Raw genomic sequence first — 20,294 nt, 5'->3', positions numbered from 1 at the left:
CGATCTGTTGAAAATAACATTGGCTAAACTTTCTATATTATAGGTTCATGAGACACAGTTGTGGGTTAGTGGCTTTGAAGTATTTAAAAGTTGTGTAGGAAATTTCAAGTATCCAACAGTGTTTCCTAAAGTGTGGGCCGCGGCCCCCTGGTGGGCCGGAGGGTACTGCAGGTGGGCCGCGAGATGTCATTTACAATAAATAAATAAACGGTTTTATAATTTTCAATTTTGTAATTCAGTTTGAAATTACTATCAAATATTTATGATAAAATATTAACATTTTTTAAAAAAAGTAATCGGAACGACTAGAACAAAGCAGCGGGATTTAAATGATGTGTAATTCTATATTTATCGGAGGCATTTTTGATCCGTTTTTGCTAGTTTTTGATCTTAAACCTCGTCATTGGCGGGGAATCGTAATTGATGGACCTTTGGGGGGTTTGGGCGGGGCGCGGTTCGTTTTCCGGTTTCAAATTGGGCATCAGTACGTTTGGAAATGGCTGGTATATAGTATGTAATCAGTAATATTACTTTGTTGGAAAAAAAAAGGCTTGTTTTCTTGATGACTACAAATAATGTTTCTTTTTTTCCACAGTTAACAAGTCAACAAAGCATTGCTTTAGACACGGACCAGCAAAATGAGTGGCTTTTGGGACAAAGATAAGCCCCGCGTGATGGACGAGGCCATGCTGCAGAAGGCCGTGGAGGAGCAGGGACCTCAGGATCGGGCCGGACGGATCGCCGGGCAAGAGGGCGTCGAATTCAGCGAGGTCCTCCACCTCTGTCTGGAGTTCAGGAGTAAGAAGAGAAGACCACGCCTCATCAACACTTATGTGCAAACGCCATTCGAACAGAGCTCAGAATTGTTGTTTTTTTTTTTTGTTGTTTGTTTTTTTTTGTTATCCACAGATATCTTAAATATTGAACATCTATGGCAGTTCACCTCCCTGACCAAGCTGCAGCTCAACAACAACCTCATCAGGAGGATGGAGGGGCTGGACCGCCTCACCAACCTCACGTGGCTGGGTGGGGAAAAAAACATGAAGTGGTTCAAGTCAAAGAAGTTAACGTGTGTGTTAAAGTGTGTGATCTGAAAGTATACTACTATTTATATATTATACTTTTTAACGTGTGTACGCCATTAATAAAGTAGAGTTGTGTTGAGTAGGAACCACTTTAGTTGTGCTGAATTGTATTAGGAATATACTTTTCATGTGTTTTCGGTTAAGTATGGCAAAGTAGAGCTGAAGTTGGGTTCATGTCTCAATTAATTCTTTATAAGTGTACTGTACACTACTCTTAAAGCTGTACTTCAAATTAGGACATAAAAGTAAATAATAAGTACCAAAACATAAACTCGCAAGAAATGTACAAATGGGTAGAAATATACTTTTAACACTGAAAATAAACTTTGAATAAATATATTATGGAAAAAAAAAATTCTGCGAAAGACAAAACATGACATTTGCAAACTACAAACCACATGCCGAATACAAAATGTGTTTTTACTGTGGTTATATATTTGTTCTTGGTTGCTCTCTCGCAGATCTCTCCTTCAACGACATCGAGAGGGTGGAGGGTCTGGAGCCGCTGTCCAAGCTGCAGGTCCTCAATCTGCTCAGCAACAGGATCTCCGTCGTGGAGAACATGGAGGCGCTGGAGGAGCTCTCCTTCCTCTCCCTCGCCAACAACCTCCTGGACCAGCTCCACCACGTGAGTGACGGAGGCCTTCTCCCCGGGGGGCGGGGTTTTTTAAAGAACGCACAAAGCAGCTGCTTTCCTGCTGCCTTCTTCCAGGTGATCTACCTGAGGAGATTCAAGAAGCTGCACACCCTCAACCTCTCTGGAAACCCCGTGTCCAGGGAGGAGAGCTACAAGCTGCACGTCCTGGCCCACCTCCCCGACCTGGTGTATCTGGACTACAAGCTGGTGACAAACGACCCGGCGGTGAGTGGAGCTGAGACCCAGGCGGCTCTGACTTTTGTCATTTTAATTTCCCAGGAAAATCTGAATGTCCTTCCCCTCCGCATCATCATCTTCTTTATCATCTTTCACAGAACTATGGAATAATAAAAATAAGATAAATAATATAAGATATGACAGGACATGACAAGACAAGACAAGATACATATATATATATGTATATATATAATTTATTTCTTTATCTATTTATATATTTATTTATTTATTTATTTATTTATTTATTTATTTATTTATTTATTTATTTATTTATTTATTATTATTATTATTTATTTTTTTTTAATTATACAAATAGCCTTTCCCATAAACATAACTCAATTCTCTTTACTTGTATCTTGTACCCCAACTCTGTATTACCTTTTTGAGTCTTATTTAATTTAATATAATTTTATTTTATTTTATTTTATTTTATTTTATTTTATTTTATTTTATTTTATTTTATTTTATTTTATTTTATTTTATTTTATTTTATTTTATTTTATTTTGTTTTATTTTTATTATTCTATTCACTAACTGCATAACGTTTTAGGAATCAGTTAGTTTCAGTTAGTTGCTGGGTAGGAATTAGGTTAGCTATCATGTTCAGTTTTGTAACTATTGTGCATAATCTCCGGGTGCTTTGCAAAGACATTTCACTGCATATATGTATGAAAGTATGTATATGTATGTGACAAATAAACCTCTTGAATATTGAATCTTGAATCTTGATAATAAGATCAGACAGAAGTCGCACTAGAATCGTACTCATCTCCCTCGTGAGCCCAATGAGTGGACGGTCAGTACGTTGTCGTAACAGTTTTGTGGTGTTACTAATCAAAAAGTGTCTAACAGTAGTAACAGACGATCGATGCCGACGCTTTGTTACTTCGCTCCAGATATAAATTGAAATTTTCGGATCTCGCGTCAGAAGGAGCAGGCGTCGGCCAAATACCAGTACGCCCTCGAGGAGGCCGGGCACGACGAGCTGCAGGCGCGACGAGCCACGGAAAGCGGGCGGAGGCGGGAGGAGGAGCTACGGACGCACCAGGTGACGGGGAGGTCGCAACCCGGGGCTCGCCTCTCTAACCGGCTCCGCCCTCCTCCCCCGCCTCCATCAGGTTCTGTTGTCGTCTTTTAGGACGCCTTTGTGGAGTGCCTCGACGGCGCCCAGCTGTGCGACCGCATGTCGGCGGAGGATCCAGAGGCGGAGAAGCTGGGCTGCCTCCCAGGGGTGGAGCACCCGCTGGAGACATATCCTTCAAGGCGTTCTAGTGCTGACCGATGAACCTACATCTTTTTATTATTAATAGGGTAAATGATAAATACAGTTCTTAAAGGGGAGATCAAAAATATTGACAGACATGCATCTATAGGGTTTTTTTTACTTTGCAAAAAAGCCATGTGTTTTGTTTTTTCACTTGTGTTTTTTAGTTTGAAATACTTCCTGACTGAAATACTTAAAAACGTCAGGCAGTACGACCGCAAATGAAGCTGACCTTTTTCACCGTCCAGAACGCAGCGGCATCGCCTGACATTTTTGGACTTTTAAGCCACAACACTCCCAAAATCAGCAACGGTTTCCCGCTGAGTTTGCTCTTATCGAGTTTGTTCTCAGTGATAATTGATGGCAAAAAGAGCGCCATGTCACTGTTCGTGGTTGGTTCAGGAATGGCTCAGGAATGTGGCGTGGCCCCTTGACCCCCGCGGCACGCTGCGGCTCCAGCTGGCGGAGCTCTGCCAGCAGATCTTCGAGGTGGGTCTGGCGGAGCGGCGGCGCAGAGCGGCGGAGGTCGGGTGCTTCTCGGAGGGTCTGCGGGAGGGCGTGGCCGAGAACGGGCGGAGGGCGGCGCTCGCCGTGGCAGAGTTTGAGCGGAACAGGGCGGAGGTGAGACGCGGGACTGGGGGCTTGTATGATCAGGTGGGTCGGAACCAGGTGGTTCAAAACCTTGGGCTCGCGGCCCCACTTGGGGTCACGGGGCCATTTCTAAGACTGATCAATTGATATTTGATTTAAATCTTTTGACTGGGAAACGTTGTTCAATGGTTTCAGAATATATGGTCATTTCTATATCATCCATTTGGAACTCCCTCCGTGGAACAGTACGAACGCGCAACCGCGCCAGGCCGTACCAATTCGCACCGATGCCCACCGCACCCTTTTTTCCCCCGAAGGCCCAGTGAACCGACACGCGCGTACCGAGGCGCGTGAGCGGAAAACTCCGCCTCCGGTGCCGGCGCTGGCGCTCGCGGCGGAAGCTTCCCTCCGTCAATCGTTCGTGTGTTCGTTCGTACACCGAAAGGCGAGCGGCTGGAATTGGTGCATTTTTATTCCTTGTGATGCCAATTAATCGCAGCTCTGCACGCCCCCGTTAATTGGTTGAGAGATTACAGCTTCACTGTGGGAGGTTTTTTTTTAAATCTTTAATCCTATTAGCTGCTGATATCGCAGGTAATGGGCTTTGCGCTTCCTTACCTGCCTCCTCGGGGGCCCTGCTCGTTGTATTAAATCAGGATGCACGTGTTTGATGTTTAATCCATGCCTTGTCTGAAAGAGCAACAGTAATCTGGGACCCAATTCCAACACTTATATATAACTTCTTTCCAAATGGCCGTTGAACATGGGAAATTTGTTTTTATTATTATTATTATTATGATTATTATTATGATTATTATTATTATTACAGCAACAGAGTCAATACAGTGAATGTCGTAAATATAACTTTGAACCTTTTTTACCCCACGCGCCCAGAGGATGAAGATGGAGCTGATGCAGGTTCCAGACTCCGCCCGGTTCAACCGGTACAGACAGGAAGTCCAAACGCTCTGCGACGACCTCATGACGCTGGAGCTTCTGCTGGTCGACCAGCTGGAGGTACGAGTGACTTACGGTTATAACCATGACCATCACTTCGAGGTCACGCTTATAACCATGACCATCACTTCAAGGTCACGGTTATAACCATGACCATAATCCAAGGTCATGGTTATAACTTCAAGGTTATAGTCATAGTTGTGCTCATAGATAGTTACTTTTATAACTTTAGTTATAGTTGTAGATGCAGTTATAGTTATAGTTATAATTATAGTTATAGTTATAGATATAGTTATAGTTATAGTAATAGTTATCATTATAGTAATAGTTATAGTTATGGTTTTAGGTGCAGTTATAGTTATAGTTATAATTATAGTTATAGTTATAGATATAGTTATAGTTATAGTAATAGTTATCATTATAGTAATAGTTATAGTTATGGTTTTAGGTGCAGTTATAGTTATAGTTATGGTTATAATTATAGTGATAGTTATAGATATAGTTATCATTATATTAATAGTTATAGTTATAGTTATAGATTTAGTTGCAGTTGTAGTTATAAGTAGCAGTTATAATGACAGTATAGTATAGTATATGGTACTAATTGTTATAGTTATCATTATCATTATAGTAATAGTTATAGGTTTAATTATAGTTATCATTATAGTAATAGTTATAGGTTTAGTTATAGTTATCATTATCATTATAGTAATAGTTATAGATTTAGTTATAGTTATCATTATAGTAATAGTTATAGGTATAGTTATAGTTATCATTATAGTAATAGTTATAGGTTTAGTTATAGTTATAGTTAACATTATAGTAATAGTTGCACTTATAGTTATAAGTAGCAGTTATATTAATAGTGGTACTTATAGTATAGTGTGAAATGTGTGTACTTCTAAAGAGAAATGATTGATATATGTGTGCACGTTGATGTTTGGTTCTGAGTTAGATCCACTGTGTGCACAGTGTGACGTGGGGTGTTTTCTTGGCTCACCCCTCTTTCCCCTCTTTCCTCTGAAGGACCTGATTAAAGAGTTTGAGAGGAACATCACGGACATGGTTGCAAGCTTCACCGAGGCAGCTCAAGGGAAATATCTTTTTACCGCGCCGCGTGTCATCGTCAAGTGTTTATTTATTATTTCAATGGCTGGTTTAAGACTGTGGGGTTCATAATTATGATTGAATTCCAACGTTGCATCTTCAAGGACAGAAATGTGCTTGAAATCGTAATAAATGTCTATAATTTTCCAATGATGAGCACGGGACAATAATGAGAGGACGTTGTGTGAATTTCAAGTTAATATCCTCTGCGAGACAATGTTGAGAGATAAGTTGTTGAAAATACAACAGGCCACGTATTTCATATTGTACTTAACCAGAGAGATGCTCCGAAAAACAAGTATGCACATTGAAATTCCGTTAAAGGATTTCACACAGGAATTATTAAAGGTATTACACGTTATAGTTAAAGGCAACGGGCAGGTTTTCTGAATTTCTGTATTCAAAGTCATTGCCTCATGTGTGATGATCATTTCTTTGACCGCGCCAAACGTTCGCCCAGTGTCGGGATCTGGAGAACCACCATCATGAGAAGATGAAGGAAATCGCCACGGCAACCTTGGAGAAGGTGGCCAAGAATGAGGTGGAGGGAGACATGCCGGAGGACGTGAGAGCGGTCAGTGCCACTGTCACCGCCGTTGTTTTGGTTTGTGCATGTTGGAGCATTTGTTTCCGGGTAGGTCGCAGCGTGGGAAATAATGGAGGCACAGGATACGGCCTCGTTGGTTTTCCGTTGTTGAAAATTTCGAGGAAACATCAAGTGGTGATCAGGTGATCGCGGGACATCCCGTTAGAGGACGGCGGATTTAACTTCACTTAAAAAAAATTAAAATAAATAAAACATTATCAAGCAGATGAACAATCATGTTTTCTTTCATCTTCATGTCGCTCTTTCTGGCGAGAGAAAAAAAAAAATAAGAACACAAGTTTAATTCTGCTCACTTCAACTTTTTATCCCAAAAATGTAATTCATATACGGTATATATCTGTTTTGCCATTATATTGCTCCTTAATAAGCCAAGCCTCTTCAACTGAGCCAAATGTGGGCCGCGTATAAATCTTGACCGCTCCTGGTGATTACCAATGAAGTGCATGGATTATATTAATGTGAAAAATACACACAACAAACCAAACACATCACTACACAGACACAGAGTGTACATAATAATAGAATTCCATGAGACAATGATATACAAAGTTTATTGTTCATTTAGTATTATCCTTTTAAGCATTACTCTTGACAAAGCCAGCACCCCGGAAGAAACCTTCTTGCAACACAAAGGCAGCCCTGAGACATTTGGAGGACGGTTGGGGGGTCCCTCACCATCTCTCTCTCCTCCAGCTGTTCCTCGACGGCGACAGGGCCATGGATGCTGTGGCCGCCTCGCATCACGCCCGCGTGCTCACCATCGACAATCGGGAGGACGAGCTGGTGCTGCGGGTCAAGGCCTGGGCGGGGTCCCTGATCGAAGAGGTGGGGGACCGGTACATGAAAAAAAAAAATGATGAGTCGTTTGGCGGGTTGGCATGGCTGTCATCTCACTACGTTCCCTTTGCCGGATCCGCAGGTCCAGGATGGGGAAGTGAAGAGGAACCGTAAGCGCATTTTGGAGATACAAAACTATATCGACCATCTGAGGAATCAACTGGATTGAAGAAATATAATTAGTGAAGCATTGGGGTGGGGGGGTTATTAAATAGTAAAAGTCATTCATGCACTCAAAGAAAATATTTAGTACCTTTCTGTATTGTTCAAACCCTGATCTGTTTGTATTGCACTGGAGCATAAATTGCAGTTGTCGACCATCTCCACTTTGTATTTCTACTGCCCGTTTCCCAAAAACCCGGTATCAAGCTTTTTCATGCTCCTAGTCACGAAAACGTGTCTATTGAATCGTGTCCTGCCCTGAGCGTGATTGTCACACTTTTTTCGTGCTGCACAGAAGGAAATTTAAACCCATGCATTTGGTCGGGAGCATTTCTCAGACCTTTTTTCCGCACAGGACAGGTGATGTCTGGTTGCAGCCAAATATACTATACGTTCTATGATCAACAATCAATGAGACTATAAAGACTGATTTGGATTGTTTTGTTGCACTAAAACACTGTCATTCAGATAACTACCAAATGTTTTCCACCAAATGTCTGATTTATGAGAGCAATGATGCATGAGGTCCATATCCTTTGTCAATTGTAATCTGGAAATGCATGAGTGTTCTGCTGCAGAAATTCTAAGGTGTTGAAACGATAAATGGCAAAAAACAAACAAACCAAAAAAAACCATTAGAACCCACCAGGATAGGAACAATAAACAACGCCTCATTGAGCTTGAGCTCGAGAGGCGTCGGCCACACCCAGGAGCACGCCAGAGGAGTCCTAACAATCCAGCCTCTTATAGGGATCAGCGAGAAATCCCACGATTTAGGAATTGACGTGCGGAGCGAAGAGGAGGGTTGTTCACTCGAGGACAAACCGCACCGAACGACGTCCACTCTGGAGTCAAGCTGCTTACCAGGGGGCGGTGAGCAGTTCCTCGGTTCTGGAAGGGCGTCGCCCACCAGGTCTCTGTGGCAAAACAGTCGTTGAGCAAACCCTGACGAAAACACCTGTTGATAACACCTGATGATAACACTTCCAGTGACCCCGTCTGGTCGCACTATTACAGTGACATCCACACAATAGGAATTCAAGGTTCAAAACAGACATTTTCCCCTCAAATAAAATATTATTGTTCTTGTATTATTGATGTAAAGTATTAGACTCTATTATATCTGGGCACTGGATATGAAAATAAGTAACTTTAAAGGTGCGGTGTGTAGCATTTACAGAAGGAACTCGACACAAATGAAATACAATGTTCATAAGTATGTTTTAATTTGTGTATAATCCCACAAAATTAAGAATCGTTGTGTTTTCATTACATTAGAATGAGCTGTTTCTAATCTCCATTGGGGGCGGGTACACTTCAACGGAGGCCGCCATGTTGCACAGCCGTGTTTCTACAGTAGCCCAGACGGGACAAACGAACGGCTGGCTACAGAGAGGGCCTTTCGCGTTTGTGGCGTTTTTACGCGGCACCTGAAGGCCACCGTAGCTGATCCTACGTCATTGGAAAGGGCGTGGTGAGGGCTGGTGGGGGGGGGCGTCCAGTTTGTTGCGATCTGCAATTCACCGCAAGATGCCACTAAATTCGATACACTTCACCTTGAAAACGAAGGCAATGTTGTACTTTCGGTATTTTTACTTTTACTTGGGTAAAAAAAGTAGCGTCCTCATCCAGGGTAGAGCTGAATATTTAAATCCAAAACACGGAAGTATTGTGCGAACTGTCCAATCAGGGTCTTGCTGAAGCTCACTTGCAGCCAATCAGATTCACCGGAGCTTTTACTCGGAAAGGCGACGCTGCGTGTCCGTCCCCCGGTCGATGGGCAGCGCCGCCGCGTTGGTGTCTGTAAAAACCTCCGTGTGTCAGTTCACCTCGTTCTCACTGTTCAAACCGCATCGTCGCAACGTCCATGACAGCCGCCGCCGCCGGCGTCGGGTTTCACGATGCCCGTCCGCACGGAGCGCCGCGGCGGACCCGCTGCGGCCTGCGCATCCCCGGCCTCGCTTAGACCCGCCGCCCCGATACGCAGCCTCCAGCCCGGGGTGGCCGCCTCCCCGCTCCGCAGCGGCTCGCGGTTCCGCGGGAACCAGAAGAGCAAAGGGAACTCGTACGACGTCGAGGTCGTCCTGCAGGTGAATGTTGGCGGCGTCCGTCCCGTCCTGTTTTGGTGTCAGCGGAGCTGTCACGATTGTTACACGAGTCGCGATCATTTCAGATGATCGCGAGTTATTGGCTCAAATCGTCAGATTCAACCACACGTTTCCATGAGAACTGAGGTGGGATTTTAACCCAGTTTGAAGCGATTTCCACTTAAATTGTCACGGACATGTTCAATGTCAATCAAAGGGATATGATGGATATAGTCATATGGCTCTGCCTGTGCGTTATTAACCTGTTTCATGACACAAAGTGGCATAAAAAGGACTGAAATGATTATTAACGATGAATATACATAACATGATATAACATATCGTCAACTATTTAATATGACAATAATCAGCTAAAATGTCCCGGCGGTGACAGTGCAGGGTTTGTTGTGTTGTGATGAGTCCTGGTCAGGACCGTGTCCAGCTGTTTGTGGCCCTCACACCAACCCTGACCTGCTGACCTGGTTTCACACCAAGCGCAGAGTCTGACACACGTCACTTTAATATTATTATTATTATTATTATTATTATTACTGTCAATGTTTACGCACCTGTCTGTCTGCTTCAGCAATCGATGACGGTTTCTATTCCTCCCTGTCAGCATGTGAGCGTAGAAGACTCCTACCTGTGTGGATACCTGAAGATCAAAGGCCTCACTGAGGTAAACCTTACGTTTTTTTTTTTAATGTCCAAACATCATGGAACAGCCGGCCTTGAACGACGCCGTCATCCCCCGTGTGTCATGAAACCCGTCCAACGCGCGGGGGGGGGGTCAGCGGGGTCACGTGGCACTCTCGGCTGAAAGGTCGCTCTCTTGCCAGGTCATTGAGGTGCTTGAAGTACTTGGTTTCTCATGGTTCTTTTGCCCGGTTATCGAGGTGCCGGTTATCGAAAATAGCCCTTTTTTTGCTGAAGTGCTTGAAAAATAATTTAAAGGCTGTGAGATTTCCTCCTGGTTTTGTTATTGAAATCGTAACGTAATACATTTTTCCCCAAATCGTCTTCACGATATAAATTGAATCCATCATGGTGGGAAATAAACCTTTAGAACAGGACATGACAAAGAGATGAATAATAGATATGTAGATATACCAATATAAAGAATAGACAATGAGACTAAGATCGTATTATATTTCAAGATTTCAAAATCGCATTGAATATTGATTGTTTGTTTTTTGTGAAGAACATGAAAAAATAGTGTTTAAAAAGTACTTGAAAGTCCTTGAATTTGGTTTTGTGATGGCAGGGTTCGACCGTTCTCTTCACACTCAGGGCTTCAGTTCATGGATCGTTGTGTGACAGATGCTCATCACACAAGGTCGTAGGTTAATTGTATTCCATATGGACGTTGGTTCTCTGCGTGTGCTTTACACATAGCAAGGACACTGATACACGGGATGACGTTTATTTATTTGATGGTATATTTGATATCAGCAACATTGTGCATGTGGCTCTTTCGCCCACCACGCACCAGCCAAGTGGCGTTGTCAGAGACCTCCGTCACAAAGACACAGAAGACGGGTTTGTAGAAAACACACAAGTTTATTGCAGAGAGGGGGGCTAGGTGGAACAAGCCAGGAGCAGATACACGCGTCATGACAGGGCTCCTCTCCTGAGTGGGTGTGGGGACGGGGGCTTTACCGGCCGCTTCATTAGACCAGCCAACGAGCAACAGGTATGCAGCCACACTGACCCTGGATCCACCAGTTACCTAGATCCGGGTCAAGTGTGGCCGCTCCGACCACACCACCGTGCCATAGCGATATTTAACTCTTCAAGCACCCGGCGCATATTTATTTTCTACAGTGTTTATGCAAACTCACTGCGCAAACAGATTCTGGAAATACCAGCCTGGATGTTAAATGAGCGCTAAGGCGGGGTAAACAAAAAAGAAAGGAAAGTCCCTTGTTAAACATTTGATTCCCCCCTTCCTCGCTCTTCTTTAATTTTGCCCTCCCCCAGGAGTATCCCACCCTCACAACATTCTTTGCCGGCGAAGTCATCAGCAGGAAGAGGCCGTTCCTCACCAGGAAGTGGGACGCGGATGAAGACGTGGACAGGAAGCACTGGGTACAACGTTGTCTCTGTGTCTTAATTTCAACGCACGTCATGCATCACCGCGTCCGTCCGTCCCCCCCGGGGTGCCCCGCGGGCTCGTGGCCGCCGGGGGGCTCGTGGCAAACCGGGTGGGCTCGTGGCAGCCGGGTGGGCTCGTGGTAGCCGGGGGGCTCGTGGCAAACCGGGTGGGCTCGTGGCAGCCGGGTGGGCTCGTGGTAGCCGGGCGGGCTCGTGGCCGCCGGGGGGCTCGTGGCAACCGGGTGGGCTCGTGGCAGCCGGGTGGGCTCGTGGCAACCGGGTGGGCTTGTGGCAGCCGGGTGGGCTCGCGGCCGTGTCCCCGTCTCACACTCCCCTCTCTGTTGTTTCTCTGGCTTCTGTCGCCAGGGAAAGTTTCGGCCGTTTTGCGCGTACGCAAAAAACTTCAACTCGGACGAGTTTGACTACGACGCGCTCGGCGCCAGCGACCACGTCTTCATGCGCTGGAAGGTGAGTGGAACCAAAGCTGCCGCCACACCTTGTTGGCCTCCGCCCCCCCCAAAAAACCTCCATCTTGAACTGTCCCGCCCCCCTCAGGAGCAGTTCCTGGTGCCGGACCACACCATCAAGGACATCAGCGGAGCCTCCTTTGCCGGCTTCTACTACATCTGCTTCCAGAAGTCGACCTCCGCCATGGAGGGTTTCTACTACCACCGGAGCTCAGAATGGTACGAGGGCTGCATGTCAGCGGACCAGACGGAGCTGGACTCCACCGCTGGCTGTTCATCGTGGTGTTTCCTCCTCCCCTCCAGGGTGCAGACGCTGATAAGCTGTTGTTTGGTATCAGGGTGGCGGCGCCGCGAGATAAGCGCTCCCTTTTCGGCAGGTTTTGCGAGCGCACGCCCTCGGATGCGGCATCAGGTCTCTAAAAAGAGTAAAACAAGGAAAAAAGTAACGGATCTCCACAGCGTGGAGCGAACTCCACAGAGGTTCCGTTCACATGAATGGGTCAAACGTGTCTCTCAGAGACATTTTAATAGGCAGACGGAAGAGAGTGGAAGGTCAAATAAAACTTGATCAAAAGTTTGGAAGAGATTAAAGAAAATATATATAATAATATTATTTTATTTGTTTATTTATTTATTTATTGCTAAATAAATAAATAAACGAAGAGGGCCGATAACACCGTCGTCACGGGGAGGTGAGACGGGGGCTGAAGGGGGGGGGGGATTCTCCTCCCGGGACATGTGGGCGTTGCCATGGTAACCCCGGTCAAACCCCCCCCGTTGTGTCTGTTGCTGCCACAGGTACCAGTCTCTGAACCTCGCCCACGTCTGTGAGCACAGCGCCTCCATCTACGAGTTCCGGTGACAGGCGACTGGTGGACGGGCCGGAGAGGAAGGACGGTCGCCCCTGGGCCGGCCCCCTGGCCCCCTGGCCCCCCCAGCCTGCGGTCACGTGGAGCGATGAGGGAGACGGAAACCCCACGAGCACGAGGAGGCTTCACAGGTCCTGTGCAAGGGAGGACAAATTTGGGTGGGGTGGGGGCTCCAGTGGGTGGATGTGCAGGAGGAGGGAAACAGGGGAAGGATGAATGAACGGCATCAAAGACCAGTTCATTTGGTGGTTTTTAACTTATTTGCAGTTAGTTTTTATGCTGTGTGCTCCCTGGTCAAGAAGTCAGGGTTAACATTTTTACCATAAAAAACAAAAAATTATATATATATATATATACACACCATAATAATAACCGTGATTGTTAACTAATTTTTATTTTAAATCTTGACCTGGTAAGAGGGAGAGTACCGGAGGGTTTTCGGGGCCCGATGAGAAGCAGCGGCTGTGGATCAGGGTGGAGGTGTTTGCTTCCTCTGCATCCGCTCCTGCTCCTCTTGTCACCATTTAAAAAGAAATAAAAAAGGACGTTTGCTTCGCAATCACTTTGATACGGTGACGGGTGAGCACAACCGAGCTGCTCGGCCGCCGCCGCTGCTCCGCCCAGGTAGCGACGGGGACGCCGGCCGGACCGCACCGAGGGGCGGCGGCCGCGTCTCAGTTCGGGTGGCGTTCAGGGAACCAGAATTATATCAAATGAGTTTGATGAAAAAAACAAAAAAAAAAAACGCTCGATTAGTTTGAATCAAACCGCAGTTGCAACTCCAACTGGTGGTGAGGTCAGAAATAAATGAATATATAGAGTTTCAGGTTGACGAGAAACATCAGAACCCGACCGCCGAGGCGTGCGTGTGTGTGTGTGCGTGTGTGGCTGCTGGGTTGACGTGGAGGTGGAGCATCTTCACGGCTCCTCTCGACCACGTCGGTCGCCCGGCGGCGGTGACGCCCGTGTGACTGGTTCCGGGATCTGGTCCGAAGGGAGGAGCCTGGCGCGGCGGCAGGAAATCACACGTGACACTTTATGGAAAGCCCAGTGCCTTTAAAATATTTGTTTTAAGTAGAAAGAAAGAACAGTCAACTCTTTTCCACATGAGCTCGGGGCTTCAGTTGTTTCTTCCAGGAGGACGACAACAACATTTGCACGTGTGAATGCTCTTGGGATAGAGTTGTATAAATATAAATATTGTCGTGTGTGTGATTTTTCTTTTTTTTTTCTTTTACTCTTGAGAGGGACCTGGATTGATGCTCCAGGCTGTACTCGATGACAATCATGTTTTATTCGCCGTAGTTAATTTATTATCATCATATAAGAATGCCACAGAAATGCAACGTCAGAAAAGTTATTTGTACTGTACATGGGAATGTGTGTGGGTGTGTGTGTAATTTAAAACACTTTGGGAAGCACCTGGTTTGTAAATGCCAGCGAATATGCTACGAAGCGGCCTGTTTGGTGACAAGGAATAAAAATTGAATCGTTTCGTAAAGAAATTGCGTGCTGTTTTAATGATGATCGGACTTTGTGGCGACCGATTTAGTTTTCATCCTGGGGAAGTTATTTTGTGGGGGGTGGATGTCATGTGCAGGAGCCCGCACCAGGGAGCAGCAGAGAGCCACCGACTGCCATCAGTAAAATAACGCCTGGAAAAATGGTCTTGCGTTTGGAAATATTTGGGGACAAATTCTAAGCAGCTTTTTCTAAAAAGATAATGCCCACTTACGCCGACTGGCTCCTGGTAGAAATTAATTCACCGACTTTGCCTAAATGCGGATATTTTCATACAAATTGCAATTATTAGAGATCGTCAAAACCCTGTTCCCTCTTAGTTTGAGTTTGTTTATTTGGGAAATGTCTTGGACCAGTAAGTCATTATTCTGCAGCATAAACTACATTATAGAACAATCACCTGCACACATTTCATCTTTAAATTCAATAATTTTATTGTGACTTTATTGGTCCTTAATTTCTTATCTGTTTTACAATGCATCAGGCATCTAAACCTCCACACACCCTTCAATAAAAACAAATGTAATTTTGACAATGATAACTTTGTAATGCAGGAAAAATCACGGAATGCCAACGTTCTGCAACTTCAGGTAGTTTTGCAACGGTTTTTCACTAATTCCTGCTCCAAAGGTGGATCGATACGGATCAGACTTGGACCACAAGATGTCTGAAACGCCCCGGTTCCAACCTTGACAATGGGTGGGTTCGGTGGTTACCGCGCACCAGACCCTTTTAGCCCAAAAAATAATAATAAAAATCAGAACAATTTCATTCCATTCAACACGACATATGACCATAAATATAGGACATATGACCGAAATATAATGTTTATTGTAGACTACCATTACTTTGGAATTTGACTTACCATGGAAGGACTGATATACTAATGCCCCCACCCCCAGAGCCACAATCTGCACATATATAACAAATTGGAGGACGATGTCACAAAGCGCCCCGCTCCACAAACTCATCCCACACCACCACCCGACTGGAAATGGTAGAACGTTCGCGCATCGGCCATGTGCAAACATCTGTGGGTTCGACAGTTGCCTTGTGCCAGACACTTGTGGCTGAAAAAACTCCAAGGAGAAAGATAATACAAATGTGAATGAAAACAATAGAGCTGGACCCCTAATAATAGAAAAAACAATATAATAACAATAATATACTACGATCTTCATTCATTGCTTTCATGTAAAACCTTTTAAGTTGAAATAGATTGAGGTTTATAATACAGGTGCTACAGATAAATGGAAAACTGAAGTATACGTGTGAGTTGAAATATGAATTGATCAAAATTTTAAGTCCCTTAGAATAGAATATCTCAAGAACAAACAGCTCAAAGTTGTACTGAAGCATTGCACTTCGATGTGGTTTTGATGACTTGCAACTTGATGCGACAGAAAATAAGACTTGAGACTCGACTTGGAAGTTAAGGACTCGAGACATGATGACTTGTGTTCATTTTATGTTTTCAGTTGAATGAGAATTTAGGTGAGAGGATTTAGAGGTGAGAATTTAAATATTTAATATTTAATAATGAGAATTTAAATATTTAATATATTAAATATAAAATATTTAAATTCTCAACGTTGTCGACATTCACATCACACTGTTACCCGGCGTGAGCACACACTGGAAATGGCATTCTGGTGACTCCAGGATCTTTAAAGAGGAGGTGCAGGGTGGACTAGGAACCAGTCAGGGGGCCAAGATCCAGTCAGGCCTCCCTGACTGGATCTGACTTTTTTATTTGAGCTGGTCTGCTGCTCTAGCCCAGGGGTTGTGGGGGGGGGGGGGGGGGTCAATCATAATTTGGGGCACGTCCTTAAGACAATTCTCGATAAAAAGCTCAACCTAAAGATCAATTAAAATTTGAAAAGTATTCTAACAAGTGATTTTTTTTTGATTTAGAAGAAATCAAAGGAATAAGCGTTCATAAAGTTATTTGTTTTTTGTTTTATTACATTTATTTCACTGAATATCAATAATTATAATACAAGTCCAATTCATTGTCATACCTTTTTGAGCAGGTTAAATAGATTGGCCAATCATGTTATCATTAGACAGGTACTAATACCTTGTCTTTTCTCTTTATAAAGACCGGACACTGCAGGTAACGCTGCAGTGTCTTGGGAGTTAGATAAGAGACTTGGTCACATGACATCACACACCTGCTGTTCCCGGATGAGTCAGTGTTCCAAAGGGGAATACATTCTTAAAAAAGGTTTATTCACAAACTGCTGAAACACATAACGGCCTACATTTGAGATATTTCCAGGTTTTTTAGCTTTAAAGAAAATAAATACATATAATATAATTTGAGTAGAAATAATCCCCAATTTATTCTTTTTTTTTTTTTCCTGGCACGGAAACTCCCGCAGCTGAATTACACGCACAATAAAACTCCCAGTGTCACCCACTGGTTCTGTGTTCTGCGTTGTCCATCTGTCTGTCTGTATGCGTGTGCGTGCGTCCCCCACTCATACAGACAGACAGATGGACAACAACAACAACAATTACAATATGATGACAGTATGTTGACCATTACAATGGCTGTGTGCTCAATATAACTTGCCTTCGAGGAACCAGTCCATTTTTTATCAGGCTGTAATTCAAGCCACTCTCATGGCAGGGTGGGAGTCACAACCAATAATAGGTCACAGAGTGTGGCGCAGTGCAGGGACATGGAGCCGTTTGCAGCAATGTCAAAATTCCCCGAACCGTGAAACAGGATTCCCGGCAGCGTCACTGTGCAGCCACACCTCGACTGGGAGGAGGATAAAACTCACCTGCACAACTCCCAGTCCACAGTGGGACCAGGAGGAAACGAAAAACTCTGAATATTGCTGCTTTAAATCAGTGGACATGCAGACGCAGAGATACCCCATCAGCATCCAGGTGATCGGAGTGATGCACAAGGAGAAGAACAAAGTAAGTCAAACCTTCCAATTGGGACTAAACACAATCTGATCACAGTGTTATCCATCCATTAAATCACAGCGTCTCTGCGGGGGTGTCAAAGATACGGTCCGTGGGACGGATTGAGGGCCGGAGATGGGAAGCGTTAGGGAAAACTATTAATAAAAAAATATACTGTATGTACACATCTCCGTTCTGCATCTTCTTCAGTAAATACCTTTGAATTATTTGTTTGGGGTCACTAGTGATGAGTAATTCATCTAATATATGTTTTTGCATTGCTCTTTCATGGAGGTCAACAAGTAAGCCAGCCCACATGAAGTCACATTTTGACCCATTTTTGGACAACGTTCACCTACAATGAATTTGACACATCTGTGATGGAACATGCATTGGGATTTCCGCCCTCTAAAAAGACGCCTCTTCCCTCCCCAGATGTACATGACTTCAGTGCTGTGGTCGGATCAGAACGACATCGTAGTTTACCGAAGCTTTGACGACTTCAAGAAAATACACGTGAGTGAACTGGTTCTCCAAGCCTGCTTCGGATGAATGTCGGTTATCGGCCTCAAACCCTGAGACGGGACTCGAACCCTGACCGACTGGATGTGTTGATTTACAGAAACAGATGAAGAAATCCTTCCCACCGGCGAACCCATTGAAAAAGTCAGGCCGAATCATCCCTAAATTCCAAGGTATGCCGACCCACGCGTCCGATGTTGAGATGCGCTCCGTTTCCCACGCGGGGACGGGTGTGTTTGCGTCCCCGCCTCACGGCCGTTTCCGCCTCCGTTTTCCCCGCAGAGAGAAAGACGAGGAGGAGCCCCCGGAAAAAGGGCCCCTCCCGGTCCGTCCTCCGCCTCAAGTTCTTGGAGAAGTACTGCAACGACCTGCTGAGCTGCGACCCGCGGGTCTCCCAGTCACCGAACCTCGTCCAGTTCTTCCAACCCAAGGACCAGGACCTCCAGCCAGAGTTCGCCAAAAACAGGTCCGTAAACGGGCCGTCGCTTCCGGGTCTGAGTCCAGAGCCCCCTCCCTCCGCCGCTTTTCCCTAAACTCACCCGCGCTTCCTGACTTCCTTTCAAGCATTGTGATCATGCCTTCCAACGGCGAGCTCGGCGGCGAGAACAGCAGCGCGGGCAACGTGACGCAGCCGTTCGTGACGGAGACGTATCGCTGCGTGGCCCCTTACGAGACCAAGGACACCAAGAACAAAGCTTTCAAGGTGGCGGTGGACGAACAAGTGGACGTGCTCATCAAAGACAAAGCAGGTGAGGGAGAAGGTTTGACCCCCTGCGGGGGCGAGGCCGTCCATCCGGGGACCTCAAGCCCCCGAGACCAGTCGCTAAAAAACCGACCCGTGTGTCTAGGATGGTGGCTGGTGGAAAACCAAGACAAGCAGATGGCCTGGTTTCCAGCCCCCTACCTGGAGAAGATGGAGGATGATTCGGACGGAGAAGGCGACGGAGACAGGATGGACGGAGGCCTTGGGACAGGTGGGCGGCGAGCCGAGACCTTTTCATCGTAGCCTTCACACCTCTGCGTTTTGGAATGACGTGACGGCTAAAAATCCCTTTTCATGCCCCACGGCCAGGCATGCTGTACACCGCAGCCAGGAGCTACAAGGCCACCAAGGTGGACGAGGTGTCCGTGGAGATCGGTGCAGTGGTGGAGGTGCTCCAGAAGTCTGAAAATGGCTGGTGGCTCATTAGGTAGGTGCTAGAGATCCCGAAAAAAAGACCTCGGGGGATGACACAAAGTCTACTTGCTGTGAGAAAGGAACTGATTTAGCCGCTTTGGGAGGTCATGCAAACAAAGTGTCGCAAATACAAAGGTCCTTTGTCCGAATGAAATGTGTCCTGGCCCTGTTCTGTGTTTATGCCACGTGTTGCTTCGTGATCTTTTTGTACCATGGAATTGGAGCTTGTTACGATGATTATGTAAATAAAACTATCTGAAATCCCCCCCTCCCCCCGTCTTAACTTCAACAGGTACAGCGGTAAGGTTGGTTACCTCCCGTCCAGCTACCTGCAGCCCTACAACAACCCCCGTATCCGTCTGGCTGCTCTCCAGCAGGACCTGCGCAGTTCCACCCTGAACCTGTCCCGGCTCCAGGCCCCTGGTGCTGGCCCCGGCCTGGCCGGCCACCCCACCGACCTCAGCCGTTCCCAGGGCAACATGCTGCAGCTTCCCTCTTCCCCCAGTCTGCTTCATCCCTCAGATAAGAGCAAGTCCCGCTCGCTTAATATCCTGTCCGAACCCGCCCGGTCAGTGCAGTTTACCACGGACCTCGCGTCCCCAGGCGACAGCCCCACCACTCCCGTGACGCCGACCATCAGGGTGGAGCTGGACGTGGGGGAGGTGGAGGAGAGCGATAGCAGCATGGGGAGCCAGAGCAGCGAGTTCAGCCTCAGCGACGGCCTCAGCTCCTCCTCAGGAAGCTCCTTCCTTAACCTGAGCAGCCAGTCGGAGAACCTGCGCCTCAGCCGCACCCCGCCGCCCATGCCCTCCTACCACCTGAGCCCCGGCGACGCCCAGGGGGCCAAAATGACTCCCAGCGTCTCCGACCCAAACCTCTTCAAAGGGCCCACCACGCCCAAGGTTCCGCCCCGGCCGCGGGCCAAGGAGATCCTCACCCGCTGCACCACCGTCACCCGCAAGAACGCCTCCAAGGCTGGACTGTCCCCCGTTCAAGCTGAGATCCTGAGTCGCTGAAGCTCCCGGGGAGGGCCCCCCGGACCCCCCGGCCTTCGGGAGACCAGAGCTCCACAAACGGTTCCTGTGACGTCTGCTCCGCGGCCAAGTCGGAACTCCATGATCACAGACTTTATCCACCGATGACCGTGTCGC

The 20,294-nt window shown here is 46.2% G+C and overlaps 3 protein-coding genes across 3 annotated transcripts; all 3 read left to right on the top strand.

Moving 5' to 3' along the window:
• Positions 1 to 686: 686 nt before the first annotated feature.
• On the top strand, positions 687 to 7,491 carry drc3 (dynein regulatory complex subunit 3; the record flags this gene model as incomplete). The annotated part of the gene is made up of 12 exons (XM_080010135.1): positions 687 to 798; positions 910 to 1,026; positions 1,547 to 1,713; positions 1,798 to 1,947; positions 2,888 to 3,007; positions 3,098 to 3,190; positions 3,626 to 3,844; positions 4,709 to 4,831; positions 5,798 to 5,854; positions 6,339 to 6,452; positions 7,179 to 7,310; positions 7,405 to 7,491. 12 exons carry the CDS (start codon positions 687 to 689, stop codon positions 7,489 to 7,491), a joined length of 1,491 nt encoding a protein of 496 aa, XP_079866261.1.
• A 1,740-nt stretch (positions 7,492 to 9,231) lies between these two features.
• On the top strand, positions 9,232 to 14,487 carry gid4 (GID complex subunit 4 homolog). Its single transcript, XM_080009234.1, has 6 exons — positions 9,232 to 9,574; positions 10,191 to 10,250; positions 11,552 to 11,659; positions 12,032 to 12,133; positions 12,221 to 12,351; positions 12,931 to 14,487. The coding sequence occupies exons 1-6, from the start codon at positions 9,386 to 9,388 to the stop codon at positions 12,992 to 12,994; spliced, it is 654 nt and encodes a 217-aa protein (XP_079865360.1). The 5' UTR covers positions 9,232 to 9,385; the 3' UTR covers positions 12,995 to 14,487.
• Positions 14,488 to 17,390: 2,903 nt separating this feature from the next.
• On the top strand, positions 17,391 to 20,159 carry noxo1a (NADPH oxidase organizer 1a; the record flags this gene model as incomplete). Its single annotated transcript, XM_080010134.1, has 8 exons — positions 17,391 to 17,456; positions 17,880 to 17,960; positions 18,067 to 18,139; positions 18,249 to 18,432; positions 18,531 to 18,715; positions 18,815 to 18,940; positions 19,039 to 19,156; positions 19,436 to 20,159. The coding sequence occupies 8 exons, from the start codon at positions 17,391 to 17,393 to the stop codon at positions 20,157 to 20,159; spliced, it is 1,557 nt and encodes a 518-aa protein (XP_079866260.1).
• Between the last annotated feature and the right edge of the window lie 135 nt (positions 20,160 to 20,294).

The sequence above is a fragment of the Zeus faber genome (genome assembly GCF_960531495.2).
Source record: "Zeus faber genome assembly, chromosome: 11".
Taxonomy (NCBI): Eukaryota; Metazoa; Chordata; class Actinopteri; order Zeiformes; family Zeidae; genus Zeus; species Zeus faber.
This window is presented reverse-complemented; position numbering and strand designations above follow the sequence as displayed.